The sequence below is a fragment of the Ammodytes marinus genome (assembly GCF_949987685.1).
Source record: "Ammodytes marinus genome assembly, chromosome: 13".
NCBI lineage: Eukaryota > Metazoa > Chordata > Actinopteri > Uranoscopiformes > Ammodytidae > Ammodytes > Ammodytes marinus.
Window position 1 is genome coordinate 29,248,426 of NC_137217.1, and position 17,808 is coordinate 29,266,233.

General features: G+C 39.1%; 3 protein-coding genes across 4 annotated transcripts in view; 2 read left to right on the forward strand and 1 right to left on the reverse strand.

Annotated features, from left to right (window-relative positions):
- Positions 1-7,547, forward strand: part of tmod4 (tropomodulin 4 (muscle)) — a 25,189-nt gene extending 17,642 nt beyond the window's left edge. For both annotated transcript variants that reach the window (XM_080039033.1, XM_080039032.1), the window contains exons 4-10: positions 1-45; positions 3,965-4,057; positions 4,351-4,481; positions 5,104-5,211; positions 5,632-5,775; positions 6,153-6,297; positions 6,946-7,547. The exon at positions 1-45 is cut by the window's left edge and continues 75 nt beyond it. In XM_080039033.1, the coding sequence (XP_079895159.1) occupies positions 1-45; positions 3,965-4,057; positions 4,351-4,481; positions 5,104-5,211; positions 5,632-5,775; positions 6,153-6,297; positions 6,946-6,968 (689 nt within the window). In that variant the 3' untranslated portion in view covers positions 6,969-7,547. The remainder of the gene's footprint in view (positions 46-3,964; positions 4,058-4,350; positions 4,482-5,103; positions 5,212-5,631; positions 5,776-6,152; positions 6,298-6,945) is intronic.
- A 1,887-nt stretch (positions 7,548-9,434) lies between these two features.
- Positions 9,435-14,619, reverse strand: scnm1 (sodium channel modifier 1). Its single transcript, XM_080039518.1, has 8 exons — positions 14,492-14,619; positions 14,247-14,317; positions 14,038-14,126; positions 12,318-12,418; positions 11,260-11,360; positions 10,678-10,772; positions 10,288-10,402; positions 9,435-9,829 (listed from the first exon to the last, which is right to left on the reverse strand). The coding sequence occupies exons 1-8, from the start codon at positions 14,540-14,542 to the stop codon at positions 9,727-9,729; spliced, it is 726 nt and encodes a 241-aa protein (XP_079895644.1). The 5' UTR covers positions 14,543-14,619; the 3' UTR covers positions 9,435-9,726.
- A 911-nt stretch (positions 14,620-15,530) lies between these two features.
- Positions 15,531-17,161, forward strand: lysmd1 (LysM, putative peptidoglycan-binding, domain containing 1; the record flags this gene model as incomplete). The annotated part of the gene is made up of 3 exons (XM_080039343.1): positions 15,531-15,713; positions 16,107-16,411; positions 16,735-17,161. The coding sequence occupies 3 exons, from the start codon at positions 15,531-15,533 to the stop codon at positions 16,910-16,912; spliced, it is 666 nt and encodes a 221-aa protein (XP_079895469.1). The 3' UTR covers positions 16,913-17,161.
- Between the last annotated feature and the right edge of the window lie 647 nt (positions 17,162-17,808).

Below are 17,808 nucleotides of genomic sequence, written 5' to 3' on the forward strand. Positions count from 1 at the left end.
AGGCTCTGAAGAACGCCACAGACGCTGAGATGTGTGACATCGCAGGTTAGAACACTTATACAACTACTATAGGCCTACTACGATTAACGTTGTTTCTCCATTCATCCATTCTATAAAGAGAGGGCTGGAGCATATCCCAGCATGCATTGGGACACATGCCACCCGTCTTTCTCAAGTCTAACAAACGTATACTTTATATGGCTATAATATACAGTAACTGATTTGATAATCTTTAGTGTCCCCAAAGGGAAATTTGGTTTGCATACAACCAGAGATGTGACATTGCAGGTTAGAAACACACTTTTACTACAATAAAAAAATTATATTTGATTTGATAAGAATGATAAGTTATCTCAACAAAAGGTCATTAGTTGGCTCAAATATTATGCAGTTTTCCAATATTTAGTTTAAACCTCAAAACTCAAAAAATCTAGTCCAGACATTTGACTAAAAATTATGAGGTTTTTCGTTTTTTTTTTTCATTTGTGCAGTGTGCTATGACATGCACAGCTGTCTGCTCCAAAACAGGTATAATATTCCTGTGATCGCATCTATTTGCATGTGGACCCACATGGTCACTACACAGTACACACAAGTCCCTATATCTCACTCACTGAAATGTTGCCTGTTTTGATTGTGTCTTATATTATTCGTGGGCGACTGTGGCTCAGTTGGTAGAGTGGGTCGGCTGATGATCAAAGGGTTGGAGGTTCGATCCCCGCCCTGCCACCTGTGTCATGGTTGTTGTGTCCTTGGGCAAGACACTTCACCCACCTTGCCTCGTGTGAATGTCGATAGTTAGCCTGCTGCTATCGGTGTATGAATGTGAGTGTGAATGGTAACGTGGGAAAGGAAAACAGGTCTCCCTTGTAAAAGAGTCTTTGGTCTCAATGGGATTTACCTGTATAAATAAAGGTTAAAAAAAATATATATATTAAGTGGCAGGAGATATTTTGACAATAGAAAATAGCACGATATACTTTGTAAGATTTGTGAGAGATATAACTTCATCAGTCCACCGTTAGCTGAATATTGTCTCACCTCACCACTCACACAGCTCAGTAGTCCCGGGGGAAACAGACATGGCCAGATATGCTATGGGGTCCAATTCCCACACGCTCAGCAACACAGAAATAAATAAGCCTGGCCCCATGCCACCAGAGGAAGGGTGGAGTTAACATAGGGATGGTGTGTGTGTGTGTGTGTGTGTGTGTGTGTGTGTGTGTGTGCATGTGTGTGTGGGGTGGGGGGTGGGGGGCCCGAGATACTGTATCTGTTTAAAACAGGCCGGTGGGAAGTTACTGAGTTAGTTACAGATTGACCGGCTACTGTTTTTAATGTTTACTGAAGTTCAAAATAATTTTTCTTGAGTGTAGAATCATCAATGTAGTGTGAAAAGTATTTTAGAAATTGTTCTTTATTTAAATATTACTTTTTAATACATGTTATCAAGATTCCAGATGGTTTATTTGTCATATACACAACAATTACAGCAGCAGTCATTGGCAATGAAATTCCCTGCAGGCTCTTTTCAACAATGCAATATAGATATATATAATTTACTAGTTAGCTATTGCAGTCTAGTATTGTTCTTCAATTAACAACATTACGAGCATAACAAACAGAAAGGGTAACTATGGTGACTAACCGCAATTTACTTAAAACACGTCTGAACTCGAACACACTTACATCATAACTGACTCATCATTGTTGCTAAGCACAAGTCTAGATCCTTGAAAGTTACACTGCGTAGCTAGTTCAGACGTGCTAACGACTGTAGTTTTCATTGGAGCAGACAAATGCATTATTTAGTCTGTGCCTGGCACTTTTGCTTTTGTGTTTCTTGTTTTAGAAAGATTGAAAAAAGTTTGACAGCCTTCAAACTTTTTAAATGAGTAGCAGTTTGGCTTGAGGAGAAATCCAAAGCTTAGTGCATTGTCCCGGATAAATAATTTAGACAAGAAGTAGGGCCATATTTTTGGACTTGAATCAGGTATAGCTAAAACAAAGAAAGCTGCATATACTGTAGTGAAGAAAAAGTTTACTTTTAAAGTGCAGTGTGCAATAATGAAGTATTTTGGCGTCATCTAAATGGTGAAAGTTCTAGATTGCAATTCTCCCTTGTTAAATGTAAGTACATTCAAGCCCAGTTCAGACCAAAGATTCGCCTTGCAACTGCTTGTGACGAGACGGTTTTAGGACGTCGCGGGGGAGAAATCGCAGCGGTGTGAACTGCTCGTTGCGGCGCGTTGCAAGCCGGCTTGCAACGCGCCGCAGAAGATTCAACATTTCAAATCGCAAGGTCCAGTTTTAGAACGTTTCGGCGGTCTCGTCGCAAGGAGTTGCGAGTTGCAAGCAGTTGCAAGGCAAATCTTTGGTCTGAACTGGGCTTTAGTCAACTCAGGGCATATTGAAATTCAACTCAAGTTTTCCACTTCGGAGGGGGTCATATCATAAACAATATTAATGCTCCCTTTGATAGAATTTACATACTGCATATTATTTTCCACATCTACCAAGTCTGTTCTACAACAATGGCAATTATTTTTACAGTGTACCTTTAAAAAAATTGTCTCAAATAATCACTGGATACCTTTCCTATCTAAGTTACTATAGCTGTATTAGACAGCTTTTCTTATACACCTGAAAACCCCACATTTTTACAAAACTCGCTATGAATGTAGAAAAGAATGGGTTAAATTAAATCATAAAAACACATTGTCTTAATTGGCTATGGTCCTTTAAACACCCTAACAACCCCAGACCACACGTCTCCACCAAGCCAAACTCGCAGGCCTGTTTGTCGGGCTCTAGACCATAGTATTTACCCTGGATGGAGTCCAGATAAGGGATTAAACCCAGTTAGCCTCTGTCACTCTATTGTGTTGTGTGGGCTTTTTTGGCAAAGGCACTACAAGGGGTTGAATAGCTTTGGACAGCGCGCTACATTAGCCCCAGAGGGAAAACACTCCAACAAGTCACCCTGGTGAATTAAAGGTGCAGTCAGTGATTCTGGAGAATGCTCGATGTCAAAATCACTTTTTGTCAAAAATCACAATCGGCTATTAGTCTATACCTGTCCGTACTGTTTGTGCGACAAAAACAAATCTTACTGAAAAAGGTGTTACTACACAGCCTAGGCTCTGTGAATGGGCTTCTTGCTGGCTTATTTTACATATACCTTCTGTACATACCTGATTACAGAGCCTAGGTTGTGTATGAGCACTGGATTGTTTTTCAGCACACACACAGTATGGACAGGTAGCGGATCGTGACACTGATTTTGACAGAAAGTTACGCATTCTCCAGAATCGCTGACTGCACCTTTACTTTACACACCTTTTATTGTTATTAACACGTTGCTATATTAAGCTTTATCGATATCTGGAGTGTAGTTTGTGCTGTAGAAGCTACTGTGGGTTATTCTCAGGGCAGCACCGGTTTATGAGGGGGTGGATATGGTCTGTAACACCCCCCAGTCCGCCCCCACTAGAGCAGACAGCTGTCTTCATGGTCTCCCTCTCCTCACAAGGCCCTTCCCTCGGTTCCCCACACCGGGTCAGGAGGCGTGTGTGTTTGTGTGTGTGTGTGTTGGGAGGCTGGTGGGTGTGTGTGTGTGTGTGTGTGCATGTGTGTGCGTGGGGGAGGGGGGGGGGGGGGACAGGGGGTTGCTGTCACAGCAGTTGGCATGTGACACAGTTTGGCAGGTTACATCAAGAGCAAGGAAATAACTTGCTCGTCTGCCTCCTAGTGGTCAGACACAGTTACAACAGGAAAAGAAAAAGAAAGTTTTCACTGTTTTCTTATCAGTAAAAGTGACGCAAAGAGATTTTAAATTTGTATAAGAAATTCGAGGTATATTGTTATTACTTAGAGATAATTGACTTTGCACATTTTTTCAATGAACTGTCTGTCTGTCTGTCTGATTGATTGATTGATTGTGATATTTTCCCTGTACTTGCAGCTATTCTTGGGATGTACACGCTGATGAGCAACAAACAGTACTACGACGCTCTGGGCTGCACGGGCACCATCGCCAACACAGAGGGAATCAACAGTACGTATGGAGGCATTTTATCAACTAGTTTAGGTCTTTATTGGTCAAAACATTGAGAGAAGGTTGCACGTTGTTTCGAAGATACTAATTTAAGTAGATACATTTAATCTATTTTGTTCACAACAAATATAATTTGGAAGGAAGACTTTTAAATGTTAAGCTTAATTAAGGGCCTATACTAATGTATGACCCGTTATTTCTGTCATATACTGTATAAGAAAATGAATGTCACACACTGTATGCCACTCCACCACTCTGTATCCTAACCTGATATTTTCCGTTGCTTCTTCCAGGTGTGGTGAAACCAGATCCGTTTAAGATCTTCCCTGACGAGATGCCCAACCCCACCAACGTGGAGGAAACTCTGGACCGGATCCTCAACAACGACAGCGAACTGTTAGAAGTCAACCTCAACAACATCAAGGTCAGCTGAAAGACAGAGGGAAAACAACTGTGATGTTAAAGCTATAGTGTGTAACTTCTGTCGCCCCCATGAGGAATTCTGAGTAATTTCAACAATACTGTCGGTGCATTTACATTGCCTTTATTGATTGTGCATGGATTTTATACCTTCTGCTATACGTCCAGGTTTTTTCTTAGCAGCAGAATCAACAACTGAAACATTTCTTTGGCGATTCTTGGGATTCTTTCTGAGCTCCTGCACCAGTGTCAGGGGGGAGGGGGGGGGGGGGCGACAGCAGTTTGTAAACGCTGCGATACTGAGAAATACAGAGAGAGTTTTGTGGAGCTGTTGGGCTAAATCAACTTTGTGTCAACTCATTTAGCGATGGCTTAACTGTAACCGACATTCATTTATTTGAAAAAAGTTACGCATTATAGCTTTAACATTTGCCCTTATGAACAAATATTCATTGTGGGAGCTTCATCAGTTTAAGTGTTAATCTGCCACATATGTGAGCTTCGACAGGACTTGTTTTAAATACCAAAGCATCTCATAAAGTTAAGGTCTGTCTGTCTGTCTGTCTGTCTGTCTGTCTGTCTGTCTGTCTGTCTGTCTGTCTGTCTGTCTGTCTGTCTGTCTGCAGGACATTCCCATCCCGACACTGAAGGAGATCTTTGAGGCCATGAAGGGAAACTCTCAGGTGGAGGTTCTGAGCATCGCTGCAACCCGTAGCAACGACCCCGTGGCCTTTGTGAGTAAAATGTGAAACTTTTTTTAAATGTTTTAATTGCAAGACAGCTGTCAAATGCAATGTCATCTGTAGTATTATTATGTTGGTTTTAAGGGTGAATAGGGTAACATTCTTAACTTATATCATCTTGTAACTTTGCCAGTTGTTTACTTCCATTAAAACATGATGATTGTATTGTAACAGACGCAAACAGACAAGGTTGAGTAAAATAACACCTAAATGCCACATTTTATTATTGCAAGCATGAAAAAAAGACATGTTATGGAAGCAAAATAGTCATACATCTCAAAATTGTGCTCTAGAAAAAGAATGATTTTGCATATAACAAAACTATGTTCCCTATTTGTGTGTGTGTGTGTGTGTGTGTGTGTGTGTGTGTGTGTGTGTGTGTGTGTGTGTGTGCGTGTGTGTGCTCACTAGGCGTGTGCTGAGATGCTTCAGGAGAACACCAGCTTGCAGAGTCTTAATATCGAGTCTAACTTCATCACGGCAGAAGGAATGATGGCCATCGTCAAGGCAATGGCCAACAACGCCACACTGGTGGAACTCAAGATTGACAACCAGGTCTGTAACATATAATTCAAACTACATTTGCTTTGTAGGCCTACTTGTTGTGGTAGGGAATATTTTTTTAGTGGGAAAAAAAATTAAAAAATATTATAACAAGTCTATCTGTAGGACTCCACTTGTCATAAAATATGAGTAAAAGAAAAAGATAATAAAGGATTTGTTTTAATGATCTTGATTTACTGTCTATCTACTAACTACAGTGACTGATTGTTGACACAAAAGTAATAAATATCCATCAGATATAATGTGTTTTGAGTGGTAACATCTGTACCCTTTGGCCTACATTGTGTAGCAATCAATCAATTGTGTAGCAAATAAAAAACATTAAAGAAAATAAATACTAAATACAGTTCCTCTTCTCCCCGGCACAGAGGCAGAAGTTGGGCGACTCAGTGGAGATGGAGATCGCCTCCATGTTGGAGAACAACTCCAGCATCCTGAAGTTTGGCTATCACTTCACCCAGCAGGGCCCGCGCGCCAGGGCCGGCATGGCCATCACACGCAACAACGACATGAGTGAGACATGCTCTGATTTCATATGCAAGAAATCATTTATGTAGAATGTATATCAATTTACAGCTCTGGAAAAAATTAAGAGACCAATCTGGATTTTTCTTAAATCTTCATCTCTACATTACTTAATGGAAATGCTATACATTTTTAAAAAATCCACAGAATTTGTTAGAAATATTGTTGATAGTTTATGGAGAAAAAACAAATGTTCATTCTTCCCAAACATATGCCTATAAATAGTCAAACAAGAGACACTGAACATTTAGAGTAGTCTCTTAATTTTTTCCGGAGCTGTAGAATAAGTGTGTAACATTCAGCTGAAATCAAAATGTTTGCAAATATCTGAAGTTCTCACTAGTAGTTTCAGCTTCTACATTTAATTGTTTGTGTATAATTTATTATTAAATTATGTGTAATGATCGGATGTTGAACATAGTTTTTAACTGGTGGTACCCAGGTGTAGCCGTCCAAATTATTTTTGTATGTTTTTTTTATCATACAATGACAATAAAGGCATTGTATATAAGATTGAAATGAAACCTGAAATACAGATTTTAGGATTAATTTTGAGGCTAACAAATGTATCTTAAACCACTAATTAATATTTTTAATAACAAATAAATTTTCTTCCCATATTTCCTTTCTCCGCAGTTCGCCAGCAGAGATTACGATGAAGACAACAAGGAGAAATCTAAAGAACAATCGCTTCAGCTTTGTGGAGCCTGCTGTAAACAGACACCAACAGTGTTATTACGCCCATATTAAAGCTGGGTCGTTGTGCATGCCATTACCCGCCCTAACCATCCATGTGTACAATCATTTTATTTCATTTTAATTTTTCATTTACTGCAGCCAGCTTCTTGTAGACTGCTGTGTTCATCATAAAGGCACGTTTAGGTCACAAGAGAAATGTGGTGTCATCTTTTGTTGTTGTTGTTTTGCTTTTAGTTTGTTTACATCGTCAACATCATCCAAATCAAAAAACACTTTTCACTCATTATAAAAAATAAATAAAAATTCAATGTGGTGCTTTTCTGTTGGAAGAAAAACAAACTGTAAATACTTTAAATAAAAATCTATATTCAAGTATTTCTGCAAAAAGTTTAATTTTATTGTTTCTACAATGAATATTTTATATTGGATATACGGATATGGTTCTCAACAGATATTGGTTAAAATGCAAATGCCAAAGTACTGTATGTGTTTCTTTTGTGCATTCAAGTTTCTAGTGCAATTAGTTTGGGGTTGTTTAGGCTAAGCCCAAATGAACCTTCCATGGAAAGTTTAGTTGATGTAAGTGCTTTAGAAGTTGGGATTTTTGGTTCAGAGTATTGACAAAAACTGTTGTTAAGATAATGGCCTTTAAAGATGGTTGTATAGGAGAAATAAAAATAGTCAAACAAACACCTGAATGAACATGCTTATTAATACTCGTATGAAAGAAGACATGTTATGGAAGCAAAATAGAGAAATATCTCAAAATTGCCCAGTGCTTAAAAAAAAAGTGTTTGCCTGCAGTATCAAAATCTACATCTACACAGAATCAGAGCATTTTAATCCTTTAAACTCTGCCCTGATCCTATGACTTCCCCTCAAACACCTGAGCTATATTTACCCCTCTAACCCCAACGGGAAACATAACCTTAGTCCACTGGGCTTAAGTTACCTTGTTCCAAATATAAGGACCAGCTTTTCAGAGGGTAGAAGCACCCTGTGTGTGCGGCAGGCACCCACACAGATTTATGAACAGGAGCAGCTGTTAACCTCTCAGGATTCTCACAGCGTTCCTGAACAACATCCATGTATTTCTTTAAACTGCTTTGATTTAACGCCAATTTATTTAAACATGACAACAATAAAGAAATACAATGTTTGTGCTTCTCAAATGTCCAGTTCTTAAAACGTTTTACAGACTAAGTTATCTTTCGTTTGAATATGATCTGAAGTCAGTCCGCGCTGCAATCTATTTTTCCCTTCCCTTTGATTGCTGTAACGCAGTAAAACGCAGGTGTATTTTGGGATTGCAATGCTAGGTCAGGTGTCATCAACGCCGTGACTGTGACAGACGTATTTACCAAACATTTACCATATCGTGTTTCATTTGTTTTTTTGGGGGTGAAAGGTGGTGTAAGTTTTGATACCAGGGAATCTCCAAGTTATATCTAAGATTTTTTAGTACCTTATTAATGAGTTTTAAAAGTAATGCTAACGTCACGGCCATATTGGCTAAAGTAGGAAGGATATAATGGAAAATCTGTAGGCATTTTAATAAAGTACATTCTTAACCGACATTCAACAAAGGCTTTATAGATGTATGAATACTCTAAAAGTGCTTATCTGTCACACAACAACCCCTCTCGTGCCTTTTTGTAAACTAACTGCAGGCTCTGCAAATGTAAACAAATCCCCACTACCCTGAAACTACACATTGCACCTTTAAGTTGTAACACTGAAGTTGATATTAAAGGCTCAGCTGTAGTGTTTACGTGTGATTCGGCCAAGTCTCCACAACAAGTGAGAAAGATCTTCTTCAACACACAGTATAAAGTTGCTCTCCGTGTCTCTCTATCTCTCTATCACCAACAAATGACATGAGCTCCTTTCCACACATATCAGCGATGTCATCAGAATCTGACCCATGTTAATTCCCCTCTGGCCCGGTTGGTGTTATCCAATTTAAAACAACTGGGCCGAATGAGCGCACTGATGAGAATGCTAAATGGTGGCCTCGCTGCCCAGATTAGCACCAATACACTGCAGCCCCATCTGCTGCTGATTTAAAGGTGCAGTGTGTAGAATGTATCGGAGAACAGAACAGACTTGGTAGAAATGGAATATAATATTTCATCTACTGCTTTTGTGACGAAGTGTAATCATAAAAAAAATTCTGGATAAGATGCCCAAGTAGGTATAAACCAGAAGTACTGTATGATTTATGACAGTAAGACATTAGGACACAACAACCATGGTTTGTGTTTGTGGACACTGAAAAAAAAAAACACTGCCAGAAGAGCCATGTTCAAAAATAGTATTATCTTCAAATATTTAATTGTACAGCCCTTTCTCATGATTCATACAGTAGCAAAAACAGTTATAAACAGTTTGAGTAAGTAAGCATTGATAGAAAAATACAGCGTTTATTGACATATTAACAAAATAGGCGGAATAAGCTGTTTTTGTGAGATTCCTAGCACAAAAGAAAAGCAAAGACCGTTGCATCCTAAGATCACTGGTGAACAAAAGCCTGCTATTACAACTAAGGAGTGAATCCCAACATAACACAGCTAGTACAGGAATCCAGGATATTCAATGAAAAGTTGATTGTATTGTCAAATCTTTATAAGAAGGTCTGTATCAGGCACTGTGGCTTGTGAATGTCCCACTGTGGTCCAAGTTAACCTGTGTCTGTTTACCCAGAGTTCATAGCATCTGTCAGTGAGTTGCCGGGGGCGACGGAGGCTCCTCTTCATCTGAATCAAACTCTGCGTTCTCGTCTTTCACCCACTGGCCGCTCCGGTCCCGTAGCCAACCGTTACTATGGGGACAGACAGAGGGGGATGAAATGCATTAACTTTCATGAATAGCATATGTAACTGAAGATTTAGTAGTGAGAATGCACAATAGACAGTAATGCTAATGTTGCTTCTTCTTCTTCTTTCGTGTAACATCATCAGAGGTCCAACTCAGTGACTTGTAGCCATGCCCTTGTCTCTGGTCCCACGTCAAAAAGGCTGGCTAATGTTGCATTCACATGGAATCAGGGCTGGGCACACATACACTTTAGACAGTATGTGACAACTCCTGACCGACCGTCATGAAAAAAAAAAATAATAATAATAATAATTTTAAAATATATAGATTTTCTGCGGGCCAAGTACAATTTTACTGTCTTGCTCTTGTCCACTTCAATGACATCCGGTTGGCCGTTTACCATATTCCATCTGAATGCAGCATAAGCCTCAAACTACAAATACAAAAACAACACACAAATACCTTTTCATTTTGAGGTAATGCTCGAGCTCTGTCCTCCTCTCTGCCGTTATAGGCTCCGCCTCCTTAGTCACTGCAGACGGAGATTCTACTGGCGGATGTGACAATCCTTTGGCTGCTGTAGAACAAACATGTTTTGTTTAGTTGTATTCACACAACGTCATGATTATATCATTGAGAAATATTGTCATGATACACTTTATGGCACTGCAGGGTACGTGAAATGGGGAACGCCAAATAAGCTACTATAAGATTTTTCGGAGGGGGTCCAATAACATAGAAGGTATAATAGAATACACAAGACATGCCCACAGTTAAAGCACAATCAGGCCTGGGGGGTTTTCATCAACACACAATATCTGGAAACAGTAGATCTATTTTGACAGTCTTTACCTGCTGTGCTGCTACTAGAGCCACTTTGTGATGGATGGTTTGAAACTTCCGGCTTCACACATGGTTTTTCTTCTTCTTTTTCTTGCCCTTTAGTACTGAAAAGATAATAAAGACATTTGTTTTCAATTATTATTTTTTACTTGATTCCGTTTCTAAGATTAAAAATAAATGTGGGAATGCGTGTATAAAAGCTATAGTGCGTAACTTCTGTCGCCCCTATGAGGAATTCTGGGTAATTAAAACAACAATGTCGTTGGATCTACATGAGGTAAGCCTTCGTTGATCACGCATTGATTTCACACCTTCTGCTGTAAGTCCAGTTTTTTTCTTAGCAGCAGAATCAACAACTGAAACATTTCTTGGGCTCTTTTGGGGAGTTTTCTGAGCTCTTGCACCAGTGTCAGGGGGGCGACACCAGTTTGTAAACGCTGCCATACTGAGAAATACAGAGAGAGTTCTGTGGAGCTGACAGGCTTAAATCAACTTTGTGTCAGCTCATTTGGTAATCGCTTGAATGTAACCGCCATTCATTTATATGAACAAGTTACGCACTATTTCTTTAAGTAACAACTACGTACTCACCTGGTTTTTCTATGGCAGCTGTTATACGGTACCGTCTTCAGTAAAGCGTGATGGGTGAGCTTGCGTGTTTGTTCCAGTAAAGGTGCTGAACAGGAAGGCTCCTAAAAAACATAATAAAAAAAAAACAGTACGTGGAATTATAGAATTGTCTGGGTTAGTCAGTTTTATTGAACATATTGAAATAATGCAAACAAAATAAAACTTATAAGGAATAGAAAAAAGTCCCCCCAAAAACTCCTCACCAAGATATAAGCAACAAATATTCAACTCAAATACTATTGTTCATTTTCAATTAAGAATAAGTAATCGATTTCTCCTGAAAAGTCAACTTTAGTAAATGCTCTATCATGAGTTGTGTATGTGTCCTTGCAACAAACAACTAATTTTAAATGGCTGGGTAGGAATGTCATTTGTCTGGGTCATATGGTTTAGTCACAATGGGAACCACACAGAATGCCTTTATTAACACAAGACAACTGCATGGAATTTCAATTTCAGTTCAGTGATGATTCATTGACTCTTTTCCCTATTAAAGGTGCAGTATGTAACTTTGGGTTTCTCAGAGGAGTGAACATTTACTTAGGTTACTAGGTTACGTATATTCTCGAAACTTAAAAACTTTTCTCACAGGAAGATGTGATCCCATCGAACACTGTTTGAAGTTAGAAAGCTTCCTGAAAAGTTACTGTTTCACTGTTGTTTACAGCAGCAGGGCCCACCGTTTGGTTTACAAACATATTCTAGCCTCACATTTGATTCCAGGTGCCTCAAAATATTTTAGTTTTGAATTATGATGATCAAATTCAATTCAATACTAAGAATTACATGTGGAGAAAATATGTTTTGTGAACTAACTGCAGGCACTGTGACTGTAAACAAATCCTCCCTCCACTTGAGACTGCGTAGTGCACCTTTAAATTATCAGACTGATTCCTTTCTGTGGTTACTAGATCCTAAAACAACACGTATTAGGAGATTCTGAGAAGTTTGCTTTGGCGTGAACTGAACGGCAAACACACCTTACGCTAACAAGGGTATAAGTTACTGTACCAACCAACCTGTCTCTTGTCGGTCTCTTCAGCCTGGACATAGATTTCATGTTGCCTTTTTCCTATTTCATTCTTCAACCGGGCTTTCTTTCCATAGAATGCCTTTAAACCTGAAGAGGAAAAAAATAATAAAACATTTAAAGTTTATATTTTATTGGAGTTTTTGATTGGTTTATGGTGAAGAATGGACTTGATAAGTCCAGGCTTCTCCTTATCATTTAGCAAACTGGTCTAGCGTGTTGTTAATATGTTATATTGGCTTTTGATTTTTGTTTGTTTTTAGTTGTAGAAAATGTGTTCACAAAAAAAACCCACAATCAACATCCTCTCAAATAATGTAAGAAATTATCATTCCACTTGAGCACAAAGTCAGTGAGCTAAATCATCAAAACAGCGTCAATTAGAGATGTAAGAGCAAGAATACAAAGCAACTATTTACACCCAAATATAAATATTCACATTTTACACATTTAGAAGGCTAAAGCAGAATACACACAGGCGGTCCTCCTGTCTCCTGGAATAAACTAAACATAATATATACATTTGACTATTTTCGCATTACAGTTTTTTACGATTGCTAAACCACAGTGGGCACAACTGGAACGACAAGTGCAAAACTCTAACAACAGTATGCAGAGCAGCGGTTCATTCGGACCAAACTGTAGCTCGTTTTAGCTCGTTTTTCATTGCTTATACACAACTTTCAAAACTCTACACATCTACCTCATGGCTTAACCACAGCCTGCACAACACTGTGGATTTCCAGCACTTTTTTCAAATGCTAACACACTGCTGCCACAACTATAAACCACACATTCAAAACAGAATGAATGCCTTTCACACACTGCGGATTGCAATTTCAACTGAAAAACTAAGATGTCTGGTTTTAGACTTGTTAGTGAACATATATAGTATAAAGGAAAAGCTCAAACATATATATTTTTTTGGAAATGGACCCAGGAAGACAGGTTGTTGGAGGTAGAAGAGTGGCAGTGTGAGTGTGGATGTGTGGAGGAAGACCTAGAAGACATAGAGCTGTAATGTCTGATGAAATACAGTAAGGGCAACACTGATAGACCCTGTTGTGAATCATGGTCTCTCATTGAGAGAGGCAGGGTTGAGAGTGCAACCCAATCTGCAAAAATCTAAAGTTGCATCTGTAATACGAATTGTCCAGCAAACAAACAGCTTAGAGTTGCATCCTTACAGTAAATGACAACATTACAGGAATTGATTTCTGTATTATAATTATAGAATATTTACACAGATAAATACTACATTTGGAAATGTTTTCAATAAAATATACAAAATGTGTATCTATTGAAGCAAACTTCAGATTTTAATTTCTTTTTGTTTTCCTAAAAATAATGGTATGTTATAAAATAAACAATTTCATGTGAAATAATTTCACCCTTTCATCAAAGAAAATATTATGTAATTTGTGTGAAATAACTCAAATTATTCAAACTGTAAAGATTAAAAGTTTGTAATTTGTGTATTGGGGTTTGATGCTAGTGTTTGTACTCTGAGCAGGTTCTGAGTGACAGTGTGTGTTATCTCAATGAGGCTGGTTCATAGTGTTTGCTGCACTGAACCTGTTTTGCAGGTGAAGTGAACTGTTCAGCTCCAATGACTGTTGGTAGTGCAGACTGTAGTTAGAGTTTTGCACATTGAGCTACAGTTGTGCCCACTGTGGTTTAGCGATCGAAAAAAACTGGAAGTGTCTCACCTTCCAGGTGCCTTTTCCCGTTTCTGTGTAACGTCAGCATGTCAACTGTGTCAAACACAGGCCGGTAGAAGCACACGAGGCAGGTGTATCTAGAAGAAAAATCAACGTTATTAAAAGGTGCAGGCAGAACTAGGCATTAACACCGGTGCTATGTGTTTAACAGTATTCAATAAACATTCTTTAAAATAGTTTATTTGAGTTAATTTCACCTTCCATTACTCATCAGAGCTCCTTCATCTTCAGGAATAAAATTGGACAACAGATCTGCCACGCGCCGTTTCTGAAACACAGGAGAAATATTGAGTAATTCATAGTTTTGTAAATTGTATAAGGTTTTAAATAGCACATATAACACAACACATGGCTACAGTGAGCTAGCAGAGTGCTAACCATAACAAAACACATCTCAGCTGATATGTCTGCTAGAAATGCTTTAACAAACAACATGACCCACCTTCAGGATATTCAGCTGACTCTTGTCATCGCCTTCCCTTTTAAAAGACATACTTATTCACGGTTGTTAATCTGGAAACATATGTTAGTAATCGGTTAGCTGATTAGCTAAACCACATCACAACAACGACATGCTAAATCCTGTTAGCCATGCCGCGTTCAGGGGAAGTGGGAAAAACGACTCTCTCATTTTAAAACACTCATCTCAGTTTTGGATATAAGGGCTCGGAAAAGGAAACCACGTGTGTCTTTCATTCTCATATTACAATAACAAAGTATATAAGCAGATACATTCAAACCAACGTAAATTGGATATTTAAGACTTCAATATACGGAATATCGTTATTCCGATGGTTTTGAATGCAACGTTTTGCAGGAATCATGGGATTAATCCTGTTACGTTCAAAGTAATAGAGTAAATAGGAAATACAACTGTCCTATTGGGGAATACCGCTCGTCTCAGTATTTTGCGTTTGGGGGGAAATGCCACATATTTATTGTTTTTTGCTCTTTAATTTGAGATCATACAACTTTACGACCTCGTTTATATGGTGTGTGGTTATTGTCAGATAACTTTAAGCACCTTTAACTTCATGTATTAGGCTTGACTGTGTAGAAATCCTGGTTTATCCGATTGTTTTGAATGCAACGCTTCTCGAGAATCCCATGGTAACATATGGCAGAGCTGATTATTACAGGAGACATGAAACGAAATACGCTCTCAAAAAAGTTACTTTCTCAGCAATTTTTTCAGCTGTCTGTTTCAGATTTAATAAGGTAGGTTACATTTGTAGTTCAGTAAGTGATTGTCATTGGCGTACGCGTGACACAGACACATTTTGAGTTGATACTACCGCTTTAGACTAGCTAACTAAGCTGCTATTTTCACTTTACATGCAAATATATGGTGTGTAATGGTGTTAGTGTCCCCAATTATGTAAACAACGTTAAAGTTGGCTGGTACCACTGTTACCACTGTTGTTTGCTGTGGTTGCCAACGTAAATTAACGCCCGGCCTAAGCTAAACCGGTTCTCGAACCATGTCGGGGGAGCGAGCGCCTTTGCCTCCCGGGGGAAACGGCCTCCTCATCCGGGGAAGCCGCACCAGGTCGTACGGTAGTCTGGTCCGGTCCCCGCTGTCTCCCGTTCGCCAGAGACGCATTGAGCACACCATTCAATCCGGAGAAACACTGCAAGGTCTGGCCCTCAAATATGGAGTTTCTGTAAGTATAAATATGTTATGATAATGTGTGTGAGTGTGACTAGTAATGTCCCAACCGTTCATGCTGTGTTGAGGAATTGTAGGACTATGTAGCCTATGTCATTGATTAGAAATGTGTAGTTATAATGGCCTTTACTGGCCCTACACTTATTATTTTTGGAACAATTGCAAACAAATGTAGCCTTATAATAACTTAAATGATGAACTTTAATTAAATATAATTTTTCGTCTTGTTATTGTTTTTGCTGTTGTTTAGATCACTAGCGCTGCTGAAACTATTTATATAATCTGTTAGTTAAACATAGGCTATATAACGTTAGTTTAAATACTCCTTGAAAAGATTAGCTTTATTAAGGGCTTATGTTTTAATTGACGAGGTAATCTTCTCTTGCAGATGGAGCAAATCAAGAGAGCAAACCGACTGTACACCAATGACTCCATATTCCTCAAGAAATCCTTGTCGATTCCCGTGCAGCTGTCAGACGTGGATTACCGTAGCAACAGTGTAGATGACGTGGACAGTAAAGAAGACACTAGTTCTGGAATTTCTGCTCAAAATGGGCACACGGTGAAGAAGCAAGATGGTGGCAAAGAAATGGGACAAGACTTGACTCCGGTGGATTTTCTGAACAGGTTGGATGGATTGATCAGTCAGTCCAAACAGGCTGCTATCAAGGGATGCCAAGACGCAGAGAAAAGGTTTGTTTACATGGCCATCACTGCTTGTTTAGCCTCTGTCTGTCTGTCCGTCCGTCCGTCTGTCTGTCTGTCTGTCTGTCTGTCTGTCTGTCTGTCTATCTGTCTGTCTGTCTGTCTATCTAGTTACTGGTTATTTAGACACAGTCATCTGTTGCTGCATTTAAAAAATAAAAAATAAAAATCTTAAATCTAAGTCTTCAAATGCTAGGAGATGTCATTGCATTTAAAACAATCAAAATCAATCACTGAAAGCTGATGTGCAGTGATTGAATCATACCAGTTTCCATTCTCACTGTATCTCCCCATCTGTTTACTCCTCCCAGGGTTGCGGCCCTAGAAGCAGCTTGTGACAGCGCTGCGTCAGGCTGGCGGCCCCTCACCCGCTCCCAGAGTGTGGTGACCTCCAGCAGAATGCAACAGGCCAACGGAGCCGTGCCGCTAACTATCATCAAGATCAGCAAGAAACTCAGAGACAGAGAAGATGAGATCTTTGAGCTGTGACAAGTTGTTTTCTCACTACGATTTTTGAAGGAACTAGAACGTTTTGTTACTGAGTATTGCCTCCAGGTATAACAGAGCTTTTTTTTTTTCTAGATAAAGGAATAGCTTTTTGAGTGATTCCCCCCCTGCTGCTGTAAGGACCAGTTGGAGCCTAAGGGCGTTTTTCACACCTGCCTTGTTTGGTTTCGATTTGAAAGAAAACTCAGATTTGTTTACACCGTTTCTGCAGTTTGTTTGGGCGGGTGTGAACAAAGCCATCGTATTTGGGTGTGCCCTAAAAGCAAACCAAACAAGTGTACCGAGACCTTGTTGAGAAGGAGGTCTTGATACGCTTTTTATTTTTGGACTGAACGAGCTCCTGTACCAACTACGCTATGCATCATGGGATAAGGAAGAGGATCTACTTCCTGGAGTTTCTATTTTTTTGTAGTTTTTTAGAGATTATTAACAATTGTTGAGCAGTTTTGGAACTACGTTATTGCTCTCGCCCCTGACACATCTGAGCAAAAAAAAAACTTTGTCACGTGGCTTATGACGCTGCATTTTGGTTCACTACAACAACGCATTAACTGATTCAGACCAGAGGAAACGATAGGAGTGAAAGAGAACCCAACCTGGTGAAAATAATATTATTCTTACATATGCTGTAAACTGAGAAAGTGGACTATAAGCAGACTATCAGACTTACTGATAGTCTCTACTCATACTGCCATTTCATATAGACATTACATTTATAATGGGAATTTAAACTGTTGTTAAGCAGGCTTTATAAGTGGACTTAGTGATTCTGGAGAACGCATGTTGTCAAAATCAGTGAATATCTCCTCACGAACTGCTACCTGTCCGTACTGTCTGCGGGCTGAACAGTTCACTGTTATTGACAAGAAGCGTTCTCC